Raw genomic sequence first — 27,305 nt, 5'->3', positions numbered from 1 at the left:
TCTACAGTGTTTCAGTTCTAACTACATCATTACCTTGAGAATTTATCTCTAAATTCTTAATAGAAAACAACTCACTGGATTTTCCATTTTGCCTGGAGCACACATATCTGCAAGATCAGTAGCTTCACCAGGTACCCTGAATGCTAGGTACAATGCCAGAGGCATTTCTTAAATTCAAAGTTCATAAAAAAACAGAGGAGAAAGTTCTGACAAGCATACATTGATGTTTTGGCAGATTCTATAAATATCCTGGCTGCCAGCAAAGGAAAAAGTAATCCCATAATATTTGAAGAATTTCTTGTTTTATTGTTTAACGCGTAAACATTTCACATGAGCCCTAATCCACTGTAGCCAGCATGCTCACGCTCACGTTAAGCAGGTTAGCATTCCAGCCCAGCTCAAGGGGATGAGTTGTGTTACTCAAGTGATTTGTTTGAACATTGTCTAAACTAAGAAATTACTACAGAATGAAGAGGAGGATGTTATATTTCCACACAGTTTGCAGTAGACAACCTGCACTTCAGATTAATATACTTGCGCAGACACATGAAGAAATCACTCACAAACTGTTGCTTTACTATTGCAGGATCAAGACATTTAAACCAGATCTTTCAAGCAGTCGATGGAGTACAGCCTGAAAGGTAAAACGTTTTTTGCACTCCTAGTGTAGGTTTAAGACTATCTAGACATTCACTATCACAACCTCAGCATTCCACAACTGGCAGTATCACAGGATTCACTTTCACTGTGCAGTACCTTGTCTTCCAATGATGTTTAATGGCTACGAGCACTAGTGACAGAACAGGTTCTGAACTGTGTTTCTTTCCAATCCCTAACATTTTGGTTGTAATAAATAAAAGCTTGCCCGTTTCTACTCTCAAGTTTAGAATAAGTTGAATACTGTAAAAAAGAGATAGAGGAACATGAAGTTGATTCATTCTAAATCAATTAACAAGGGTAAAATGACAAAAGAAGAAAATGTGGAAAGGAAGTTAAAAGGTGATGGGAAGAATAAGTGCAAAATGGGGGGGGAAGAGGTACTGGGGAAAAGAGAATTGGAAAACAAGAGAATTTATTTGTCTGAAGAGGGAAAGGAAAGCACATTTCTAACTGTGTGTCTGATCTAAAAGCTGCAGGTTGTTTCATTAAATGATCAAACCTAATATCCTGACAATTTAATGCAAGTTCCACCATCCATTTATTGTTTTTCTGTGTTGTTTTTGTTGTTGTTGGGTTTTTTGTTTTTGTTTTTCTGTTTCCTTTTTTTTCCTTCTTTTTCTTTTTTTTTTTTTTTTTTTTTTTTGTTTTACTAGATTAGAATTACTGAGTCACGCTAACTGCTTAGGGCTTTATCCAATTTTCTTGGTATTAAGAGAGGGTGATATGCTGAAGAAGTACACCACCGCTTCAATGCCTGCCACTAGCAATATTTGGGATGATGTAAACAAACCAAAAGTATTTGAAATATTCAGGACAAAATGATTTTGAGGACATAAAGCTACAATTGAATACCACAGCTGAGATCACATATCCTACCTGGCCTTAATCCTGCCTAAAGGCATATATGCAATAGCTATTTGAAGCAATCTGCACAGACATCTGAGCCTACTTCCAAAATATTGCTCCCTTAGCTAAAAAACTATTACATACTTAAAGGATAAGGGCCTGCTAAATTCCAGCAGCATCTCTTTATCTCCTTTGCCAGAAATTCAATGGGGAGGAAAAAAAAAAAAAAAAAAGAGTGAGAGAGAAATAAAATTTAAAATAAAAAAAAAAAAAAAAGCAGTTTGTCTATCCACAAAATTGCTTTGCAAACAAACAGAAAGCTTTCAATAAGCCAGGATGTCAGTTCTGTTGGTACAGCTTAACTCATATGCAAGTGCACTTACATTTAGTTGTTACTTTCATAAGTTTTATTCTATTTGACTTTTAACTTTTTAAAAAAAAAAAAGGGGGGGAGAGGAAGGGGGAGAGGAAGGGGGAGAGGAAGGGGGAGAGGAAGGGGGAGAGGAAGGGGGAGAGGAAGGGGGAGAGGAAGGGGGAGAGGAAGGGGGAGAGGAAGGGGGAGAGGAAGGGGGAGAGGAAGGGGGAGAGGAAGGGGGAGAGGAAGGGGGAGAGGAAGGGGGAGAGGAAGGGGGAGAGGAAGGGGGAGAGGAAGGGGGAGAGGAAGGGGGAGAGGAAGGGGGAGAGGAAGGGGGAGAGGAAGGGGGAGAGGAAGGGGGAGAGGAAGGGGGAGAGGAAGGGGGAGAGGAAGGGGGAGAGGAAGGGGGAGAGGAAGGGGGAGAGGAAGGGGGAGAGGAAGGGGGAGAGGAAGGGGGAGAGGAAGGGGGAGAGGAAGGGGGAGAGGAAGGGGGAGAGGAAGGGGGAGAGGAAGGGGGAGAGGAAGGGGGAGAGGAAGGGGGAGAGGAAGGGGGAGAGGAAGGGGGAGAGGAAGGGGGAGAGGAAGGGGGAGAGGAAGGGGGAGAGGAAGGGGGAGAGGAAGGGGGAGAGGAAGGGGGAGAGGAAGGGGGAGAGGAAGGGGGAGAGGAAGGGGGAGAGGAAGGGGGAGAGGAAGGGAGAAATTCAAAACATGAGGACTCTACTATCTCTTCCTCTGTGAACAGTGTTCCCCAGATCACCTAAAGTTTCAGAGCCTTACATTTATTATCAAAGGTTCTTCTACTGATAGCCCCCAGATTATTGTTGAAGATTGTTGTGTATGCTGTTCCCTGGTTTTTGCTGCAGCATGGAACTCACGGGCAGATAGAGGCAACAGCCTCCAGCAGACAAAAGATGAAACCTAAGACACAAGAGCTTGATTAATCTTGGTGTAAAGTGTGTTGCTATGCTGCAAGCTAGTGGCAGCTACATGACAGCATCCACTGCATAAAGCTAGATAGTGGCCTGGTTTGCCTACTTTTTCCCCTAAACTTCATCCTGTGGCAGTAGGATGTAGCCTTGACATTCACTGCCCGGTATTTTCCATTCTCCACAGCAGAATTTTTCATTGATCTCAGCATACATGTAACTGACACGTTAAAAATGAAATTATTCCAGAAGGTTCAAAAGAGAGAAAGAAAATATTTATTAAGAATCAACCCACATCTAGAAAATATTCTGTATTTAAACAAGCTCCAAGTCTTCAGCTGACTCTGCAAATGAAAGGCTAAGGAAAGTGATTTCTGAGCCAGAAGAGAAAATAACAGCTCCACAGCCAGTTGTGCTGACATTAAATTCAAGTGAAAGGATTTGTTTGCTTTCCTGTCAGTACCACAAAGAAAATTGACATGTGCAATTTCTGGTTCCTTCAGACCCAGAAGAAATAAATATTCTGAAAGGCAGATTCTGTTCTTATTTGCATTCTCCATGTCCCCTCTGGTGAGGTGCAGAAAACCAAAGTAACATCATGGTTATAAAACAGCCAGGAGAGAATCTGTTTTGTATTCACACCGCTACACAGATCCTGAACTGTTGAGTATCTAAGGAACTGGTGGTAAAAATGTATCACTAATGACGGTGGCTATGTTGAAAAGTAGTGTATTGTAGCTGAGAATTTGCCCCATCAAATAGTGTTACTGTACTCTTTGTATCTACTGTTATTTCTGTCGAAGTAAATAGGAGGCATTACTTTCAGAGCAAGCTGTGAAAGTCTGTCAGGGGCTGAATAGAAGTTCAGACCCTGACATGCTGTTGTTTTCCTTAAAAGTACCTTTCCAATCTCAGCACCTGCCTTTTCTCAATTTCAGCTAAATCTTACCTTTCATCAGCTGTGTCTTTTAACTATTGCTGTCTTCAACAAATGCAGCTGACATCTCATAGCAACTGTGGAATTTTCTCAGTGCTCATATAAATCACCACAACTTTTAATATATTGAATCAAGCACCATGCTCCTACACTGTCTACTCTTTGAGACCTAAACGTCTCAAGTCCTGTAACATTATTAAACCTTTCTTCTTCACTTCATCTTTAACCCAGAGGCTGATAACTTCTGCAGCAACGTATGCAGCACTAGGAGCATCTGTAAGAAAGTTATCACAAGAGACCTTTAATTTAGATCATTTGCTTCATATTTATAAAATAGGTCTGATGGACCTACTAGGGGAGAAAATCATCAAATTTTGAACAGTGTGCAGCTTCTATGCCAGGAGATACAGTACATACATCAGCTAAAAAAGAAAAAGTCCAAAGAACAAGGACACGTAAAAACTCCAGAGTTTCCAATGAAAATGATAACTAGTCTTAAATTACTAAATTGAGAGACTCATCAAAATATCCTTTGAGGGAAACCAAAAGGTCTCCACTGCTTTCAGCATATGATCACTTCACGGGTGCACCACAGGACATGGATGTAGTGTAACAGACTCATGGTCTGCAGGATGTTTAGGGCAGGGAAGAAGTTACAGAATATCATGAATGAAGACAGAACAGTTCAGATTTCAGGTGCTCAATCCTCCAGATGATACAGTGGGGAGAACACTTTGTACAGTGCACCAAGGACTTCATTAGATAATATCTGAAGCTATATTTCTAGCAAGAACCAGGAAGAAGCCTTCTGTGAAGGTACAGAATAGAAACTATACAAGAAGATAGGGAACAGAGACGTATTTTGGTATATATTCAAATAGTTCAGAAATGTTTACGAGCAAAAAAAATATAAAATAAAATAAAACCCAGTTTTTAACAGATAACACTCAGATGGTGTGAACACAGAACAAAGTTTCTAAATTACAATGTTTTATTTTTACTGCAACATTTTTATAAGCTCCCTTGTTTTCTAAAATAAACTTTAAAAAATGGAACTGGGACACTGATGGCATACATCAATTGCCGTGCACTTTTCCTCCTTCATCTAACCAAATTCTTTGTACTATGGCTTCCGACTGGTCCCTCGAGAAGTCCCCAAGGCAGAAGATAAACAACCACTTGAATTTCATAACCAGAACTTCAGTAGCTGTGTTTTCAGACATAGGAAGAAATAAGACAGTTTTACTAGTAATTAAAGAAAATCGGTTCCATAGGTCTAGAACACAAAAATCTAGACTGCCATGGCTGTGTTCCCAGTTTATGACCTGCTTGTTCATCTATACCCATACCTCTCTTTACAATCCAAGTACCTGCCATGTAATTTAGCGTAAGGATTAAGGGCATGACAATGACAATCTGCTTATTCTAATTGAATTTGAGCTGGCCTATAAGAGTGAATGAATGGGGAAAATGAGTCATATTTTTCTCCTGAAAGACTTGCTCCATCAAATCTACAAGGCCTATAAAGTATTTATGTCCTCAAGAAGGAAAGCCACAGATCAACTGCCCATGCCGTTTATACCCATATCACTGCTACTCTAGGAAGCCTAGATTCTTTAGCTAACAGATAAAAAACAGCCTATCCTCTGAGCTCATTCAGACTCCGAGTTCACTGAGCCGAGGTCTGTGTATTGGATATTACACAAGCCAAGAGCTTTTTAAGTAGTGCATTGGTACTGGATTTAGTATTTCAACTTCATGACTGTTTGGGCTCATTCCAGTACCTTGGTGGTACTTTGATGAACTGCAAATACCGAAACCCAAAGCTGAAACCCACAGTCCCTTCTGGACTAGTGTCACTAGCCCGCTAGTGTCTTTCTGGCTAACTAAAGATGTTCTGATGGCTGTAGGCAGAACTCATGTCATCTTGACAGGTGTCAGAAAATATCTCCTGCTGAATCCATCTAGGAACCATAAAGTAAGCAGACTATTTGTATTAGGCATGAGAAAAGGCTGCTCAGCCAAATACATGATAAAACAGGGAGTCCAAGAGGCAAAAGGTTTTAATCAAGTGTTCACGTGCATGCAAGCCCACAGTAAAAGCGCCCCAACTGGATTCCCACCAACAGAGACCTTGTGAATCCTTTGCTTTAGGATGCAGCTCTATCAAAATTCCTGTGAACTGAAACATTACAGGGCTACTGAGGCTACAAATCCTGGCAGGAGGATTAAGGCCACATCTCACATAGTCTCAGAGCATCACGCTCAATCTAAAACATAGCAGCCACTACAACCTCCAGTCAAAACCACCAAGGAAACAGAGATGACATAGTATCCAAAGGGTTAGTAAATTGCTTCTTAAATTAATAAATTAGCAGCCCTGGTCCCATTTAACCCTCTGCCTCAAAGCCATGTCTCACAGCTATCAAAGTCACAGCCTGGGCAGCGTGCTGCACAGAAGGCTCCGTACCTGTTTCTAAGTCTACTTCTATTTTCAGCGATTTAAAAAGACATCAAATACAACAGGGATTTTCAGACCAAGGGATGAAATCCACGAATTCATTCTCCAAAGTACAAAGTTGCAAAGAGACACTTCAGTGAGACTCTTAGTTGCATAAAATTGGCTACAGCTATTTTGAGACTCCAGCTGTGTCCCCAAACACAGATCTCTGCACCGCCAAGTTTAACACAATTACTGAATCAAATATAGTTTCTCTGCTGATTGCTTCTTTCACACGTACACAACCATCTGCTTATCACACCCTTTTTTCGTTACCTTGACACATATTCCCACCATACATTCCTTGAGAAACAATGCATTTCTATGTCTGTGCCTTCACAATATGGTCCTGAACACAATTTGGGGTTTTAGGTATCTCAACAGAACAAATTATTATGATATATAGAATTAACAACTTTAAAGGACTGGAAATATAAATGTCAGTAGCTTAAACATCATCAGAGTGATGTAAGCTTGGGAAAAACAGATATAGCAAATAAGCTGGGCTGAGGAGGAAATGAATGTTTTTATGCTGCAAGCTATATTTGTTTTTCCTTTGTGCAAACTGGCTAATGGTTGTGAGAGTTTTGCCCTTTACCCAACTCTTCTTTTTAATCATTGAAAATAAAACAAACATTTTGTATGGTAAATAATGGGTAGGGAAATGCTCTGTGACCAAATGGTGTGAGTGATGAGGAACTAGTAAGAGAGCACACATTTCCCTTAAGGCCTTATAAATATTTAAAATCAATTGAAAAGAAGATAACAGGAAAAAGAACACACAGAGATCACCTCTAAGTCGTGCTCCATAGGCAGCATGGGCTCTAAACCACAGTAATAGGGGCCTCACAGAGAGCTCCACCTTTTCAGAGATGTTTAAAGAAAAAGCCCTATAGCTACCACAGAGATTAGTCAGTGAACAAATAGAACAAGAATGGCTTTAAAGTAAGAAACGCTGGCAGGGTGGAAAAAAGAATGATCCAACCCCATGTTAAAAGTTTCCTATGCCTCTCAAAGGACAGCAGCAGCAGAGCCCACTGCTTCAAGATGAAGAGCAGGATGCCAAGGGATGCATCCCAGGGCCAAGCACTGCTGCTGCCTGCAGCTTGAGTCCTCCAGCATTGCAGCCTTTATCAAACATAGGCCAGGATAACATGCTGGAAAGTGAGGAAGCATTAAGACAGGCTTAAAGCCGGGTGCTCAGCACCATCAAGGGAGCAGAATGGCTTTGCATGCCAGGTTGGGCACATCTCTTCCATAAGAAGCATGTGGGAGAGTAGAGAAAGCTGTCACTATGAAGCGTAAGGGCAACATCTATGAAGCAAAAACAAGGCACTTGACACACTGACCAGCAGCATCAGAAAGCCACTAGAGCAAGCAAAAGACCTGTCCGACCTTGCTGATTTGGCTACAAGGACATTCTGGGGAGGAGGTAGCAGGACCTAACATAGCTATGCATAATATCACACTTCGTGGAAGATCTGCTTAGGCAATAGCCAATAGTTACAACCCAAAACAAAACACCTTTGTAAAACTGATAGCATCTAGTTTTCAGTACTTTCCCCTTCAGCCAGAACACCTGCAAGCAAATGCAGGTGTGCTCACATTGTGCTGGCAGCATTCAGGCTGGAAGGTCTTCCTACCACTACATCTACCTGAAGGTCTGCCTGCCACTACATCTCAAGTTTGATGCAAAACAGCTGCCTGAACAAAACAAAGAACGTGAGGGAGCAAGGTGTGGGTAGAAATATCAGGACCTGATGAAAACACAACAAGAAGATGGGAGGCATGGGAAGTGAGTGGCAGTAAAGAAAGAAAGTGGTGCATGTTGCATTTACATCAAATCGGACTCTCCCCATTCCAGCTAAGGTATTTACACTGGCATGGAGCAACTGGCATGTGTTGCCTTTGTCAACCATACAGTAAATTGTGCTGGTATTAGGACATACAGAGATAATTATCAGTTTTGGGAAATACCAGAACTGCAACTGTACCCCTCAGCTAGAAGATTGCACTCTCCCTTGAATGCTGTTATGAATAGTCCAAGGATATAATAGACAGTTTGCACTATTTTGCATACACAGTAATGTCTACTGCTAATGTGATCTCAGGATGAGGACACTAAGTGCAAGTTTTTGTCAATTATTATTCTTGCAAACTTCCTAGCACTCAAAACATACATTAAAAAAAAACAACCTACAAGTTTAAACCACTTTCATGACTCCATTGGGAATAAGAATAGTAACCTTAAGTCCCTACACTCAAACAGAAACAACCCTAAACCTCATGCCCTAAACAGCATAATGAATACAAGTTACCCCATCACTGAAGTAAAGCTGTTGGCTATGTGCAGTATTAGCATGTAATATCACCCAAAGTTTCGCCACAGAAACAAAAGGAATCAGGCCACTGCACTGAACAGCAGAAAACAGTTGAGTTCTATTTAGTTTAGCCAAGGAGAAGAAAGAGACTCATCTGTGTCACACAATTCCCTCCCTTTCAATTCTAACAGAATAATCTTTGAAAAATATGTAAATATTCTTCTCAACAGCTACAGTTCTGTTACACTGTTAATACTTCTTTTTTTTTTTTTTTCCTTATATTATAATGTGTAAGAAGGATAATTTGCATTCAAGCAATGGTGATATTTACTGATGAAAAACAAGGAATTGGTTTGAAAAGGGGCAAGCAGAGAGTACCAGTGGGGATACATAACTAAGGCTGACTACCCTAAACTACCACTGTGGCTAAAGAAGTTTTATGAGAGTCTTCAGCAGATCCCCTCTGACAACTTATCTTCAGTTAGCTGTATTGGAGATAGATGCAAATAGTCCAGTGGGTAAATGAGGCCTCATCAGAGGACAAAAGGATCTGGTAGACCTGAGCAGCTCCACAGATTTGTTTGTCAAGTAATGAGAAGAGCACATTTGAGAGGGAGGAGCAAGGTAGGATGGGCAGGTATAACCTTGGCAATAACCTTGTGCTGGCAGGATAGCACAAGGCTCTTCCTGGCAAACGCTGACATTCCTTGCCCTGAAACACAGTGTCTGCCACTCTCAAAACAGGGAGATAAAACAAGCTGCACCCACAGAAGCAGTTGCAACTTTCCCTTCCTTGCAGAGCCATGCAGACAGCAGGGACTGTGTAACTGGGATGGAACAGACATGTATTCCTACTGGGGTTGACACTTCTGTATTAAAGTTAAAGAAAGTGTGAACAAGAAGCCTGAAATCAATTCAGATAAAGAAAAGTTAACAGGCAAAGCCAACTCATCAGGTGGGACCATTTTCTGTAAGGGAGCACATTATGATGCCTCCCCAGGTCAGTTTGTTTATTTTAGATGCTATGCAACAGTTGATTTGCTCCCTGAAGCACTTTTAATACAAATTACCAGACTAAGAATCAGTCAGAGGAAAGGAAAGTAGAAACTTCAGTTCAGCTTTTAAGTACTGGTCTTACCGCAGGGACCTTACTGCAGATATCACATTGTTGCCTTCATAGTAACTGCACTAAGACATGAGATGCCAATGAATCCAGATGCTCTCTAAAAGACATCAGACATGCTACATGGTTTTATTTTTCACATTTTTATTTTTTTGTTGTTGTTGTCACCTGTATAGTAATGGGTCAATTCCAACTAACTTAGGCTATAACTTTCAGATACAGGTTCAGAGGTGATCTGGAGAACCCCTAGGACAAGGGGATTCTGGGCCCAGAACAATTCTCTCTCTCTTTGGAAACAGTCTGTCCTCAGAACAGAGAGTTCTGGATAAAAACAGATTTGAAGAGTTCTCTGTACTTTATGGAAAGCAAAATACTCCTCTCCCAGATGCTATTAACCTGCACACAGATTTGCTAAAGTAGCTGTGTCCCTACTCCTTCTTCCTTAATAACCTTCTCTCTGTTATCTTTCTCTTCCTCTACGACAGGAGGGTGTTTTTTCTAGTGTATGTTTACTAGTTCCCTAAATTCCTAATTAAAGTTCTTCTCTGCTTTACCATCTGTGCTGTGATCTTTCCATGCTTTTTTTAATGTTATCAGTTATCCAGACCAATTGTTCTGCTGCCTCCTCCCCTCAGTAACAAATTGCACTTCCCTCCTCCACACATCAATGCACCTGATCCTTTCTCAGCCCTTGGCACACACTGAGGACAGCCTCTGAAATCTGCTGAGATGAGAATGCCTCCTCAGCACAGAAGGCAAACCACACCACCCAAATGGGGAGAAGCCTGTCAAATGCCACAGATGTCTGAGGTTATTCTCACTCTATACCAGACTAGCAGGGTCTAGTCTGAAAAGTGTCTCTACCTTGAAATGAGAGCAGAAAAAGGCATTCCAGGCCACTGGGAGATGCAGAATTCAGCTTTAGCAGCCCAGATAACACACATAGGTTAAAGCACATTACTTAGTAATTTAGAGTGGAAAAGGAAAGAGGAGAGTGAGAAGTCAAAGAAACAGCAAAAGCTTATAAAGAATCAGAGTGCAAGGAAGAAAAAAATAATCAAAGAAAACTGACTTAAGATGAATGACTCAGATCAAAAGTCACCAAGCCACGATATACACATTTGTGACTTACTAGAAAAAAAACAACAATATAGTGCTCGCTCTCCTCACCTTTCTGCCTCCGTCCTGAAGAGATCATACATGTGTATGGGTGTATACATAAAGACAGAATCAAAATATAACACTCCATAAACCGAAATTGAGATTGGCCATTTTTCTGTTTCCATGTAAACTTCTAGGAATACCGAGACAGGCTGTCAACCAGTTTTTATCTCTCTGAAATGTTTGCCCTTCCCTTTACATGACATTATCATTTGTCTTTAGTTTATTCATAGCACAGGTACAGTTTGAACAGACAATAGAAGCTGTGTTACTACATAATTTAAAATCAGATACGTTGTGTTTCTCAAATCTGATAAAGCAAATCATACTTCTCTTAAAGCACACTGTAAGCTTGCATTACAAGTCGCATTTGTGGAGTCAGACATCATACATTCTTGTCATCCACAGCAAGGTCTCACATGAAGAAAAGCCCCTTTTCACTCTCAGAGGAGTTGCCACCAGCAAAACATTTAATATCCTCCTATTTCTCAGCACGTACTTGTCTGACAATTGGCAATCTGCTCTCCCCTAATTAAACTCAGTTACAGCCTCCTTAATAGCCAGAGAAGCATTTTTCCCAACTGATTTAAAGAAGTTGTATTCCCATATCATTGTACCTCAAAGCAAAAAAGTCACTCTCAACATCAGGTCTTCCTGGTCTCTGTGAACATTGATTTAAGGCACTGCCAAGAAAATACAACTACAGTATCTTTTGTATGGTCAGTTCAAGGTCAGCAGGTGTGGCTGGGGAAAAGGCTGAGCCTCTTCCATCTCTTCCACTGAAGAAAAAGGGGAAAAAATATTTTTACATTAACAGAAGCAAGTACTGGCACTAAATCTGCAAACCATGAGGCTAGAGTACTCCTTCACGCTACAATAATCTGAACAATTTGAACAACATAAAAGAATGCAATGACTTATTCTAGATGTCTTTCCAAACTCGGACAGAGATAACTTAGAATTATCTGTTGTCTGAGCTCTCTCTAACCCTTTTGGGTTTTTGTTGCCAATCTGCATATCATCTCCTTGATTTAAACTGCTCCAGACAGGAGCCTCTTAATATTATTACTTGTTAGTGGAACTATGAACACAGTATGGAAGTCTTTAGAACAAGTTACACAAAACAAAATAAGTAGGACTAAAGCACATCTTTTCATGCTATGAAACCAATTTGTTCCTCAGAATTCTTTCCCAGGTTTGGCTTTAAATATTAATATACATGGGTCATGTCCACTGGTACAGATTCTTACAAGTGCAGCATGCAGACTGTTGTTCTCCACTAGTAAGGATGTATAGCTAATAGTAATGACCGTGTTCATAGAATGGCTTGAGTTGGAATGGAACTCAAAGATCATCAGGCTCCAACCTACTAACCCTAACATCTTCCCGGGAGATCTCATCCAACAGTTCCTTAAACAACCAGAAGTTCAGGCTCCTGACTTCACACTTTGCCAGGCCTATGTAACTCAGGATCACAAACTCAACCAGAGCCTGGTCGCTGCAGCCCAGGCTGCCTCTGGTCTTAGTATCTTTAGTGATCTCCTCCACACTGGTGAGTTCCAGGTCCGGCAATGCTTCACCTCTGGTCAGTCTGTCTAATAGCTGAACCTGAAAGTTATCATCAATGAAATCCAGGATTCTCCTGGATCATTTGCAGTTCACAGAAATATTAAAAATAGTGTTTTATAACTCAGAATTTGTCCTATCAAAGAGTGTTACTCTTCTCTTTGCATGTTGTAGCTTCCATGAAAATACATAGGAGGCATTACTTTCAGAGCAACCTATGTATACACAGAAGGAAAGGACGAGGAGGAGAAAAAACCAACATTACTCAGACAGTAACAGTGTAAAAAATATATTCCTACTACAGGGATGTCAAATAATTCTTAAGACAATACTGTGTAAAATATTTTGATGTGTCATATCTTATGCATGCCAGTGAATGAATTTAGTTGTAACTAATCAGCTGAAAAGCATAAATGCAATAGCTGTGGAGATCATGCAAACAGTATCTGTAATTAAAAAACACAAACAGTAAAGTGCTTCTTATGAAAATAACAATGGTCATTTCCAATCGTAATTGCTTTCTGTGAAGATAACAAACGTCTTCACAACCAAATGAAGGACATCAATTAGCACTTCCCAGTAGTTAAAACCTATACAAGCAAGTTCCTTTTAAAAATCACACAGTGTTATAAATATGGGCACACAGTAGGAAACTTGTCAGAGCAGATTAAGCAGAAGCAGCCTGATGTGCAGTGACCCAGCCAGCTCGAAGCAGGATCTGCCCTCAGAACCAGGCTATGGGCAGACTTGGACTGGTTTCACCAAACCCAGACACTTTAAAGCCAAGCACTCAGGCCTGCATGAGCGTTCCAATGGTTTCACCTGCCAACTGACAGCAACTGAAGTCATCACAATTTACCAGAGCTGAAATAATATTTGCATACCCAAAGCCAGTGGCAAGCACGAAGGATAGCAGCAGCTTAGCCTCTATAGAAAGAGGCTTAACAGACGTTGCCTTTCCCATGGACTAATCACACAGTCACTGTGACTTACCTAACGCATGGCAGCCACTCAGACTTGAAGGCCAAGATTCGCAAGGGTTGGTCAATTTTAAGCAATTTTTGTTCTTTTTTTTTAGAAGAATGTTTAAGCTAAAACTAAATAGGCAGTTCAAACCAAAACAAGTGTCAACACATAGATTAGCTCAATTGAATTAACTTCAAATCATTCTTAATCTAAAGAAGGGATAACTCATAGGTATTCGATGTTTTGGCTTGCCTGGGCCGGAAGGAATAAAGAGGAATTGTCTTGGATCACATATATGTAGGTCGCTCCAGAAGTAATGCCTCCTTTTTATTTCCATGGGAACTACAACACAGAGTGAGCACAAGAACACTGTCTGATAGAGCAAATCCTCAGCTACAGAACACTGTTATTCAACACAGTCACCACCCTTAACTATCTATTCTCACCAGTGAGGAACAAAAGCCAGCATGGCAAACTTGTAAAAACCTGTACCAGTGGAGGTGACCCACAGTTGTTATCACCACTGCTGAAATGCACCTCCCACTGCCTTACTGTGCTCACATGCATCAATGTTCAACATGTATCAATGAATGATCAATCAATGTATCAATCAATGAATCAATCCTTCTTCAAGACAGAAAGTGAGGCTGCATATTTTTCACTGTTCACAGCACTGCATTCAGCCACTATATCACAGTCCGTGAATTTACTTGCTATAATTTGAGCTGGCACTGCACTGCACCCCGTGCCCAAACTTCAGCTCAGATGGAGTTCATGGTCCACCCACTGTCTGGTTGCTGCTGAGTGACAGTTGCAAAGCTGCTTCCGTAATAGCACAGGGTACAGGGCAGGCCAGACATGCCTGGGCTAACTAGTTCATCATTCAGAACCATCAAAGCAAATGAAGAATTCTGTTTTGTCCAGAAAAGGCTACATGAGCTGGCTCAAACAAGCCTCATACCACATCAAACTTGCCCAAATTCCTTCATATTGTAGAAGATCTGCGCGCAAAGAGGGTCAGTATTCATGGCCACATCAGCCAGTTCTTGCAGGCTCTCTGGGCACAAAATACTGCATTGGGATTCCTGCTATGATATTATTGTGGAGGACAATGGCACACAGCAAGAAACCAGCAGAGGTGTAAGAAGGGAGAATGCATTTAAGGAAGAGGGAGGAGCAGCACCACTCAGAGGCAGCAGAGCAGCTCAGCACAGGCTGCCCTGACAGGCACTGAGCTGCAGCAATCTGCCTCACCCTTACAGCAACTTCTGCTCTAAGACAGATGAGGCACAAAGAGTGAAGGCAGAGGCAGGAGCAGGTCGGAGCCAGCTGCTGAATGACTGCAAGCTCTTAGAGGCTTCAGAAACATGGGGATGGATGTGAGGCACTGCGCACAGTGCTAGCAGCAAAGGAAGTCATATTTAGAAGGGGAAAATGGAGAACAATAAGCTAACAGCATAGAGTGCATTATAATTCTTGCCAGCATGATCACTGGTGGGCAGTACAGACCATGCCTGGTATGAATAAATCAATAATATTTTCCTTAGCTGTTCTGTGAATAGCTGACTCTAAAAAATACCCTGACCTTGTGTTATCAATCTGTCTCATGGGAAGCAAGCTGCTGTCCTTAGGCTGCGGCAAAAGCATGCAAAATTGTAGGTCATGAAGAGATAAAAGTTTGAATGACAACAGACAACAACAACTAACAAGTGTCCTGACTCGATTAACTCAAATTAAGGTAGCCCAAACCTGTAAAATCAAGAATAACTTCCCTACCGATTTGGGGTAGTTCATGTCTGTTCCTTCATTTAGGTTTAGAACACAAAAATTCTTGAGTGTCCAAATTAACAAAATGTTTCTTCCCATGGACTTCCCATAGACTGATACATGAACACAAAGCAGGTGGCTCTCAGCATCTCACCAGATCAGGCAATGACACACATCCACAGAAAGTTGGTGTTATACTGAGATGTAGCAAGATTCAAGCAGTTTGGTAGCTCCAGTCAAAGCCTGAGGAATGTATTGTCATAAAATACAGGCACACAACACTGCACATAACTAAGTGCCAATCCCAGCAACATCTCTGCATCTAACCAGGGGATTAATAGAGTTCAACACGGTTATCTCAGTGCCCAGTAGCTCTCATGGAGCCAACTCAGCAGCTCCCCACATTGTGAGAACTCGGCACCGTGGTTCCCACCCTTAATTCACAAAGGATGTCAAAACACTAATCTCCAGCGAACAATGACAAGGACGACCTAAGGCACGAAGTAGTGTCAGTACGCATCATATGCCAACAGACGAAGATTGGTCAGACGGAGCACAGGACCTGAAGGTGGCAGTGCAGGACCTGTACTACCTGTACTGCAGCCACCCCAGAGCACATTGCTCCTGTCTGCTCCAGCACAGACCAGAGAGCACTGAGCCCTGCTAGTAAGAGACATGACTGAATGACACAAAAGCAGGGGATCCATCACACAGACAAGGCTAATCTGTGGAGCTGCTAACTAAAGGATGCCACAGATGCCAGCTGCCAATACAAAACATTAATAGTTTGTCTTAGGAATCTCCAAATCATAAAACGGCTGCAGACTAGAAAAACATTCTGGAAGAACACAATTTCTGCTTAAGAGCTCTTAAATTCTTCCTCAGATTATTCTCCAACTGCAGTCCACTATCAGTGCAATATAGAAAACTACAAGGAGCTTGAACTGTACTGCATCCATCCTTGTGTAGGTGTATTTCTTTTGGAGTAATAAAACCCTCCTAAACTAGTGTAATTTTCCATATAATTACTCATGCATTAGTTTCAAAACACTTCACTCATTTTCCTTCCCCCTTTCTTTCCTTTTCTCTCTTTTCAGATTAAAGAAAATCCAGATGGGGTGCAGGTGCTGCAAAATGATACAAAGGTACAATAAAAGATGTTTAAACTGAATAAAAGAAAAACATTAAAATATTTCTGTGCTCCTCCACACCTACTGATAAGATTAGTTGGAGACTGGAGCTTTCCCAGAGTTTGGGCATCTTTAAAGTCACACCAGAGCACAGATACTCTGCCTTCTCACGAATGTCCTTTTGGTTTATTGCATTTGAGGTCCATTTCTATAATTCCCAAGCCACAGAAATACTGTGTTGGACTGAAAACTCATCTTAACCAAAAAGATTTCCCTTACATAGGTACCATAAGCTACCCCATTTTGGCAACTACATGAGCGCACAGCAATTAACAGTCTGATGACTACCTATTGCTTAACCCACCCATCCAAAGGAAGAAAATAAGCAAAGCTAGAAACATGCAACAAGCAGAAGGTCCTCTGATATCTTCCTGGGCTTCAGGTGAACCTCACTATAGGGGTTAGTTCTTCGCCACTCTAAGGAGACTACAGCATAATCCAACATTCCCACTCAGTTTAGGTCATTCTCAGGACCTCAGGTAAACCTCAGTGACACCAGTTTCTTAAAAACTCAAGCTTAAAAACGAAGCATAGTCATTTTTTAAGTACTACTATTAATAGCTTAACATTTCTTCTACAAACTTCTTTTATTCCAGCTACATTTTTGATCCAGAAGAGTTACAATCACCTGGATGCACTCATGAAGGAAACAGCTACAAACAAGAAGAGCAAAGAAGCAATAAATTCAAAATCAAAAAGAACTGTGAAATTAAAGAACAGAAAAAAGAACCGCAGAAGGATGAGCTAAAAGGAACAGGAACTAAAAATCAGGTAAATAGCACAGGGGAGACCCTCTGGAACCACAGAGACGATGCTTTTCAAGATGACAGCCTTGTGAAGTGTGTTGCAAAGCTTGATGTTGCAGTCAATGGCAGCAGCTCTCATGCTGGTGTACACCCCATTCTCAGCCCCAGCACAAACTCAGTGAAAGAAGCCAGTGAACAGAGCACCTCCAGCCAGCCTGCAGAGCCTTCTTCAGTCAATACTAAAGACTTCCAATCCAAACCGAATGAGTGTGGCCAAGAGCTTGACCTAGGAGCAGGCAGTCACAGGAAGGCAGACTGCAGTCAGATGAACAGTATTCAAGGTGTGAAACCCTGGTCTATAGAAGATAGTAACTTTCTCAAAGGAAGTGCAGTATTGGACACACAAAATAACGATGCCATAAAACTGCCAGATATAGATTATTGCCAAAATGGCAACCAAATCAGGAACTATGTTGAGAAAGATAGCATTTCAGTCAACTATGCACATCCAGACCAAATGACTAAGCATTCAGCAATGCAGGGTCAAGACCTTCATGTAACCCCATCTTTGCATGCAGAGGAAAGCAGTATCGAGCCTTTTAACACTGACTCTGCAGGCTTGAGTGAGGACATTCCCAATGGCATTGCTTCTACAGCTGCACCCACAGCATCACAGGCACCCACACATCAGAGCCACACAGACATCAGTGGAGAAACTGAGGAGGAAGATGCAGAAGTAGCAGCAGCTCTGGCTGCACTGGAAGCTGCAACTGCAGGTGAAGACCTAGAAGAGGATGATGCATACTAGACAAAGGTCTCTTTCTGATACACTGGGTGGGATCCAGATCATTTTCTGGATCTGTATGAATGCATGCGATGTTCACGTGGACAGCTGTTACAAATCACATATATGAAAAGATTGGGACTAAATCTCTGTCCCTTCAACTGTTTTATACAGCCTTCTAATTTCCACTGCCTGAAGCACGTATGTTTTTCTGTACAGGACCAACCAGGAGGGCAAAGCATCATTCTTTACACACAGGATATTCTGTTGTATATCCACCTCTCACCTGGTCTCACACAGACATTTCCCTCAGTTTTGACTCTCAGGAGGGTCTGCACACACTGCATGTTCCAGGTTCAGAAAAATTCCATTATTTAAAACTGAACTATAGAAGACATGGAGTTAGAAATCACAGATTTTCACGTTAGGACATACAATAAAACTGATGCACAGCTCTATAACACAGTATGAGAGGAGGAAAGCAGCTTGGCTCATGCTTTAGTTCGTGTGCAGGTGGGTTGAGGATAATTACACCTTTTCTGTTACACCTTGCCTGGACTTGATCTGATACCCCAGTGACCTGCTTTCATAGAATCATAGAATTGCTCAGGCTGGAAAAGACCTTCAAGATAAGTCCAACCACAACCTAATCACACTACCCTAACACTAGACCCACCACTAAATCATGTCCCTGAGCACCACATCCAAATGGTTTTTAAACACATCCAGGGATGATGACTCAACCACCTCCCTGGAGAGCCTATTCCTGTGCTTCACATCCCTTTCTGTAAAGTAGCTTTTCCTGATATCCAACCTAAATCCTACCCTGGCACAACTTAAGGCCATTTCCCCTCATCTTATCACCACTGAGAACAGACCAAACTGGCTCTCACTGCAATCACCTTTCAGATATTGGAAGAGAGCAATAAGGTCTCCCCTCAGCCTCCTTTTCCTCAGACTAAATAGCCCCAGTTCCTTCAGTGTCTCCTCATAGAGCATATTTCCAAGCCCTTCACAAGCCTTGTTGCCCTTTTTTGGGCCTGCTCCAGCACCTCCATACCCTTCCTGGACTGAGGTGTCCAAAACTGAACACAGTACTCGAGGTGAGGCCTCACCAATGCCAAGTACAGGGGCAGGATAACTTCCCTATTCCTGCTCACCACACCATTCCTGATACAAGCCAGGATGCCATTGGCCCTCTTGGCCAGCTGGGCAAACTGCTGGCTCATATTCAGCTGACTGTCCATCAGTACACCAGGGTGTCTTTCTGTCAAGCAGCTTTCCAGTCACTCCTCCCAAAGCCTGTAGGGTTGACCCAGGGTTGTTGTGACCAAAATACAGGACCCAACACTTGGCTCTACTGAAACTGATATAGTTTGCCTTTGTCCATCGATCCAGCCTATCCAAGTCCCTCTGTAGTGCCTTTCCACCCTCTGGCAGATCAACACTACCTCCCAACTTGGTACCATCTTCAAACTCACTGAGGGTACAGTCAATCCCCTCATCAAATCATTAGTAAAGGTGTTAAATAGAAGTGGCCCCAGTACCAAACCCCAGGGGACACCACTCGTGACTGGCTGCCAACTAGATTTAACTCTATTACCATAACTCTGGGCTTGGCCATCCAGCCAGTGTTTCACCCAGCAGGAGTACATGCCCATCCAAACAGTGGGCAGCCAGCTTCTCCATGAGAATGTTGTGGGTGACAGGGTCAAAGGTTTTACTGAAGTCCAGGCAGACCACACTGACAGCCTTACCTTCATCCACTAAGTGGGTCACCTCATCTTAGCACAAAGCCAGGTTTGTCAAACAGGATCTACCATTCATGAATCCATGCTGATTGGGCCTGATCCCACAGTTGAGCTTTAATTTATCCATGATGACTCCTGATATTATCCATTCCATAACATTCCCTGGCACTGAGGTGAGACTGATAGGTCTAATCAGTCAGTTTAGATCATTAAAGCAGCAGAAGCCGAGGCAAAGTCAAGAGTGGGAAAGTCAGGTGGTTTGATGAGCACAAGAACCATGCTCACAGTAACAGAAATGCTGAAGAGGGATCAAAATTAATTCCTACCAGATAGATTAAAACCATCTTGAAACCACAGACTGAGATCTCTGAACTCTAATAAATTCTCCAAGCCTACATCATTTCCCTTAACAAGACAGTTTGCAAAGAGGTTGTGTCTTCAAGCTCCCCAGCAAGATGTGTTGCTTATACATGACCAGTGAGAGCCAGTTAGGTCACATCTCTGACTTGAGTGCAGTCCCTAAGCTTACAGGAGGAAAGATTGAGCTTACAAGTTGAATTAAGCATAAGACCTCAGAATATCAGACCTGCATTCCTGGTACTTTTACTATCTCTCTGATCTTCAGACAACTGAGTTACTTTTGTTGGATTCCTTGTGGAAAGCAAAGGAGTTAGAGACCCACTCAGTGCTGTCATTTCATCAAAAGGCAGATATTAACAGCTGTAATAGGAAACACTTGAATTTTGTACTGAAATGTTGTGGTTTCTGAGCCTGTTAAGTGCTCAATAAATTTTTTAAACTTATGAAAAATTATCTGGTGGATTTTGTACTTCATAGAATTCGACTATACAACAGTTACTTAAAATAAAAAGGTAAATCCTTCATTAGATACATAATAAACATCAACTATGTATTTGCCAGCAATATACACTGAATGCCATTAACACACATGTGAGGACCAAAACAAGAGGTGAGCTTCAAGCAAAGTACAAATACTTAAAGAATTTGTTTAAATGCAGATTTCCTCCTTTTATCCAAATACTGCAAGATAAAAACAAGTTTTCCATTTCTCTAAGCTTAGGACTTCCAGCACAAATCAAAGTCAGTTCTTATCTTTCTCAAGTCAGGTACCTGCATAACCTCAAACCTGCAGCATGCAAAAACTTTTCTGAAACAAGAATGAGGTATCATCACCATTCAGATTTCCCTTACCTCCTATCTAAAACCATGGAGGCAGGATAGGGCATTGGGCAGCCTGATCGAGTGGGTCGGTTGAAACTGGATGAACTTTGAAGTCCCTCCCAACCCACACCATTCTATGATTCTATGCATGTACATGCGCCGACCATCAGTTACATCACATATTGGTGTGGTCCAAGACACCATATCCAAACCAATGTTTTGTAGATTCATTTATGAAGTAGAACCTAAGTGTGTCTGTTTTCTCTTGTAGCAAAAAGAATGAGAGCAAGTCGGCCAACACCTGTTGGTAACGTTTCTATATTTGATGCATTTCTATACAAGTAAGTGTGAAGACATTTGTGTAGAAATGAAGAACAGACAACAATATGGAAAACTATTGCAAAAGCTGGAAATTCTATGAAAAATATTTCATCTTGGAAGCTCATATTTTACTGGTTATTCACTAAAGATAGTAACGCAGCTTAAAGGGAAATCATAGTTTTTCTGTATATAAGCAAAGAGATGTAGAATATGAGTAAGCTTAGAATGTTCTCTTTTAGCAGTGGGTCAGCATTGGGTAATTACCCAAAGAAAAAATTCAGACCCAATGGATCCCAAATATGAACAACAGGGAAGGAAGATGTCCCAGTCCACCTAACTCAAGGAAATTAACTGATTTTATCCCCAGCTAAATATTAAAGGGCACATTTATTTACAAAGCAACAATAAAAACCAAGATACGTCAATGCAGAATTCTTCAGTTCAGCAAACAAAATCGTAACAAGAAAGTAGGAACCTGGAAATAGATAAATTCCACACTTTTTTTTTTCTTTTAAAGAACAAAAGCAATTGACTGGGCAAGTGTTGCTATGGAGACTCTCCATTAAAAATTAAAATCCAGAAATAGAAAGTCATTATTTGCTAAAAGATGCTTTAAAGTAATCTAAAAATATAATTTTTATCATGTAAATTCATGAAACACAGACTTTTAAAAAAAATGAAAATTAATATTTCCCTCATGTTGCATTCACAGTTTTAATTTTCTAAATGTGATTTAATTTTCCACAAGATTAATTCTTGCCAATAAATCACATTGGGCTAAACAAGAATAGAATATATGAACATTTATAACAGCCTATTTCTATGGTATTTCATACATTTATTCAAATGCTTAAGTTGAGCATTTTAATTACACTGAAATGATTTCTCTCAATGGATTATTTATCTTGAATTGTGACATCCCTCCAAAATTAAACGCAGTAGAACTTAGCATGCTAAGAACACAAGAAAGTAAGTTTATCAAAGTCAGTCTACATGGGAACCAATTTATTCTTAAAGAAAGCATTATCAACAGAGTTGCTTCAGACAGTGTACCAGGTTTTTGTACATCTATATCTCATACAGTGTTTAAGACTGTTGGTCGCAGATAAAGAATTCTCACTGGCCTTTCCAACTAGAACTGCCCTTGGAAAATAATTTTATTCTATTTTTCGCTTCCTTGCCATCATGAAAACAAAGTAGAAAGTCCCCAGCCCCTCCCCTGGACAGGCTTCCCAAATTTCACACACACATCCAAAGTCAGGCAGCTCAGCCTTAAGGACTCTGTCTCCACTAAGGATTTCATTTGGGATCTCAGGGAAATTCATTTTAAAATCTTCATTCACTTTGAACCTTCACAGTGACTCCCCAAACTTTAGAAGAGAACTAGAATTGAACCAGTAAGATAAACAGAAATATTCAGCCAACACCTATAGATAATACTACTTGTGTCAGCCGCTACTGACTGAGCACTGTTCCAGTTGCTTTGAGCTTCTTCTCATCATAAACAGTCACATTTTTACTAAAGATTTTGTTTGTTAGAATGGTTTATTGCAGCTTCAGAGCAGATCATTATTCAGTAACCTGCCCACCCCTTCTCTTAGGCTGTGACCAACTCACTGCCTGAGCCCCTTTCCCCCCTCCCTCATCCTCCTATCACCTTCCAGTCAGAGATGAGCAATATCCCCATGGACAACTTTACTCAGCCTACAAGATTCTTTCAGTGAATCAAGACAGATGAAGATTATCTTGACTTTGTTTTTAACCCAGTTGCTGACGTCCATAAGCAGTCATCTCACAACCATCCTCACAAACAAAACCGTGTGGAAGCTAAACAGTTTCTGGCCCTGAATTTCAACTGAAATGGCTGCAGACCAAACAACATGCCTGCTTTTTTATATACTTCACAGTTCAGTTCTGTACACTACCAACAGGGAGAAAAACAACCAACCAAACAAGTCTTTCAGGAAATACAGAATCCCGTTATTACGTCAGGTGACAGATAACTTAAGAAAAAGCACTGAACCAACCCCACAATGAAACCATGTCACACGAAGGCTGTGGTTTAACTTGTTTGCTCATTGTGCTCGCTGCTATTTACTCTGAGCCAGAGATTAGCTTCATTCCATGAGGGTGCAGAAGCACAAGCAAGGCAACGCCCTCAGCCTCAAGGCTGGACAGATTTGCAGTGATCTGTGATCACACACACTGCATCCCTTAACACTTAACAATCCAAGCTGCACCATGTGGTAGCCAGTAGGTTAAGGAGGCTTACTCTAAAGGAGATGAATGTACACAACAGACACAGTATGACTATGAGCAATAGGACAAACATGAATGTATCAGCAAGATGAAAATATAATGTAAGCGTTTGATAACAAACTGCAGAGATTAGGGTGATAGTCTCCTGGAATTATCTCTATAGGTTGTTTCCATCTCTTGTCTAGCAGCTGATACTTAAGTAAAGCTTTACTTTCTTCAGAATAATCTTCAGATCTAAGCAATTGTTGGCATTTCCAGCACAAGGTCTGCTATACGAAAAGGCTTTGCTGTGGCCAAAACCAGCACAGGTTTCTCCATCCCTCCCCCAGTACCCATCACCAGAATGAAGGAAGTACTGTACACTATTAACCCAATGAATTTCAGTTTGCTGGGTACAAGTAACACAAAGGTTAATGCATGAAGCATTCAGTGCATTTTCCCAGAACAATGACGCCATCTCATTTCAGTTATTGTTAATTCCTACCTATTAATCTCCTGTTTATTGAAACTTGCGTATGAAACCCGACTAGTAAAAGCAGCTTCAAAAAGAAGAAAAGAAAAAAACCCAACGTTAATCAAAATAAAAATAAATACACATATTCCACCCTAATTGCGAATTGCTTTTCCAGAGTCATGCCTGTGTGTTAATTAGGAGCTGATGCGCACAGCTATTGTTTTGACGCGAGCCGCACATGTCCTGTTCCCTCTCATTGCTTTGATTAAAAATTTGGCTTGAGGAGAGGTTTGCGTTGTTCCTCTCAGTAATTGCAGCAGCCACTTCCCGGCTCCGGGAAGGGCACAGAGGTGGGGCTGGGTTCTGCCGTGCCCCCCCCCCCCCCCCCCCCCCTGCGAGGACGGGATGGGGACAAGGCAGGAAAGGGGCAGCCCCAACCCCAGCACAGCGCCCTGCCGGCTGTGGGGCACAGGAGACCCCGCCGCCCAGCCCCCGGGTAGAGAAATGCAATGAGCGAGGTACCTCTGGTTAAACTGGGGCTTTTCGGTGTTTTTAAAACACTTTGGGGCGCGCTCTAAGTTTTCTTGAATAACCCATAAAAGCGTCAACAGCTCCCTCTGCTGCCACGAATACATTCCAGCTGCTCTACACCAAACGCAGGGAGCACCGTACACCTCCGTACACCCACACGCGTAGTAAAAGTAGAAAGTGCAGCACGGGATGGATATTTAAACATCCTCCTACAATTGCTGCTTTCCAAGGCTCATTACTACGACTGTAAGATGGGATACGAAAAGGTCGGTAGTTAAATATCCACACTAGGCTTTAAAGACAATTTCAAAGTATTATATGCCACCTTACCCGAGTATAGAGCAACTTATCCACACTGAGCAGAGAGATGAATTTCAATTTTAAAAGAGCCATTTGTGTTAAGATATGACAGTCATACTCTGCAGATGCAGAGACGAGCAAAACAGGCCCAGCTGCGTTCCCAGGGACTGGCAGCCCAGCACTGCCCACAAACAAGCACCTGTTGACCCCAGACTAAGGTCCATCCCCAGCACAAGTAACTTGGCATTTCAAACCCAAATTCACAGCAAAACACAGCAGACCATGCCCTGAGCTCCAAAACAACCCACAAGTTGCTCACGCCTTACCATTATGCCTCCTAGCATGCTCCCGCCATCTTCCAGTGCTGCAGGCCTGGGCTCTCTCCCCTCTTTCTTTCTCTGACAACCAGAAGGAGCTACTCCCATCTCATATTACTCAGTTTTCCCTCCTTGCTCCAGCCTGACACATTCTTTAATTAATTTCCTTAACCAGATGCCTTAATGCAGTCCTTAGGCCACCTGGGAGCTTTGTAGCTCTGTAAATGGTTGTTCAGAAATCAAGTGTGCTTTGTTACAGGTGGTGCTCGTAGGCAATGGGGGAAAAAACAGTTTGTCCAGAGCAAGAGGTGAGGTCAGACTGCAGTAGGAAACAGAGCAGTGGTACCTTATAATATGTGCCCCAAAAGTAAAGGGAAAAAAACAAAAACAAAACAAAACGATCTGCACTTCTGTTTTCTTGTTTGTTCATTAGCAGTAGTATCATATGCCCAGCAAGGAGAAGGATTGAGCTGCTCCAAAGCGCACAGAACAGTGGTTTAGATGGGTACAGGCTCATTAGCACTGGGAGCCACCTGCAGGGCACAGCTGGGAGCATTCGACATCCATTAAACATCCAGGAAATTTAACTCCTTAGAAGCAGCAGATGCTCACGTTCCATCCTAGGAGACACTAGCAGTACCACACTAGAATAAGCTGTTTCCCACATTGTTTTGTATCAGCACACAGTAAGTACAAGCTCAATTTACTGGAGGAGGAGGGAAAAGAACACTTTCTGACAGACTTTTCTTATCATACAACTTGGCTTCCCCTTCAACCTCTCCCTTCTGTCTGCCAGCATGATTTCAGCAGGCAGCTCACCCCATCTCCCCAGCAGACATAGGGGAGCCCACACATTCACCAGCACAGTGGGAACAGCCTGGGTTAACTTGTACAGAAACTGCCCAGATGAAACAACTACCCATAGACTTCAAGCAAGCAGGAAGGCACTGGTGCTGTTTTTTCTTCTTTAAATTATACCATCTGCATGAAGCATCGTTGTCTTTCCGCATGTGACACAAACAGGCAGTACAAGAATCATATGAAGTTCCAATTTGGTCAGGGTTTCTGTACTTGTGAATAACAAGGAAAGAATTCAGAAAGAAAAAAATCAGAAAGAAAAGAGCAAAGAGCCGCCAGGTACACTACAGCATGCTTCTAAACTGAGTGCTGGTGACAAAGAATCAGAAAGGAGAAAACCTCTTTTGTGCTTACCCTGTTTCAAAGATACATTGCAGGTGTGCTCTTTACCAATAAAATCAGGTATTATTAAATGTAAGTAGTTCCCTCATCTGTTTTCTAGAGCAACATGAGGTAGACTGAGGAGTTTTAGCATAACAACTCACATAATAAAACAAAGCAATGTGTTGGGGGGAAATAAGAGTTTCCTTCAGTGAAGAAAAAAAAAATCACATTTCTTTTGAGGACTGATTGATGCCAGTTCAATTTTAACGTCTCAAAACAGAAACCCTTATTTATTCAACATATGCATACGGCTCATAGAAGCATATGTATTGCACAATTGTTATGACAGTTGGATTTGTATTCAGTTTTCAATGAAAGATAACCTGAAATTGTTACGGCAAAGCAGTAAAAATGTCAAGGAGCTGAGTGTGGAAAACCACGCAATGGAAAAAAAACAGGACATAGAATATTACGCTATGGTTATTTTGTTATGTAAATACCTGGAAATGAGAATCTAAATGTGTGCTCAAATTCCATTACTTTTCTAGTAGCACTGTCTAAATTCTCTGAGAAAATAGAGGCCTGGAAGAATGTTTCTCTTTCTTATTTTTCCTAGTTCTGATTGTAAACCACAGCTGCACGTAAACTTCTAAAACTCAGCGAGCCCAGATCTCAAAACAGACCTTGTGTGATGCAGCTCGGAAACACTGAAATAAAGAACAGAAAAAATGCAAACAGGATGGTACGCTGATAATTACATCTCCCTAGCCACAACATCTTGCTTTGAGCTTCCTTCACCTATTCATACAGCAAAACTCACTGTAATGCCATTTGCAGATTGCAGTCATCTGTGAGAACATAATGTAACAAATTAAGCATTGTAATATCACTGAGAGACACAGAGGAAGCAACCACAAAGAGCTTCCTGTCATTTGTATTTTTTTCTTTCCATACCTCACAAAAAACAATTGAGAATAATGAGAATGTTGCATATTTTCTAAAAGCTCAACGTCACATAGAATAAAAAGTTAATGGTCCTGATGCATTAAAGGCAAAAGGTCTTCAGTCAGATACCTGCTCAGAGTAAAGCTTATATTGTCTTCTTTCCAAGATAAAATACAGAACAAGTATATTGTTTGCCAAGAAAATAGTAAGGAAGA

The 27,305-nt window shown here is 41.5% G+C and overlaps 1 protein-coding gene across 5 annotated transcripts in view; it reads left to right on the top strand.

The window, feature by feature from the left end:
• Nucleotides 1-20,409, top strand: part of PGCKA1 (PDCD10 and GCKIII kinases associated 1) — a 43,138-nt gene extending 22,729 nt beyond the window's left edge. For 4 of the 5 annotated variants that reach the window (XM_085545588.1, XM_085545589.1, XM_085545587.1 and 1 more), the window contains 3 exons: nt 587-641; nt 16,226-16,273; nt 16,915-20,409. In XM_085545588.1, the coding sequence (XP_085401714.1) occupies nt 587-641; nt 16,226-16,273; nt 16,915-17,872 (1,061 nt within the window). In that variant the 3' untranslated portion in view covers nt 17,873-20,409. The remainder of the gene's footprint in view (nt 1-586; nt 642-16,225; nt 16,274-16,914) is intronic. The other variant, XM_085545590.1, reaches the window with a different exon arrangement.
• The last annotated feature ends 6,896 nt before the right edge of the window (nt 20,410-27,305 follow it).

Source organism: Coturnix japonica, chromosome 4, assembly GCF_054131305.1.
Source record: "Coturnix japonica strain WE chromosome 4, WE-NBRP24, whole genome shotgun sequence".
Classification (NCBI taxonomy): domain Eukaryota; kingdom Metazoa; phylum Chordata; class Aves; order Galliformes; family Phasianidae; genus Coturnix; species Coturnix japonica.
This window is presented reverse-complemented; position numbering and strand designations above follow the sequence as displayed.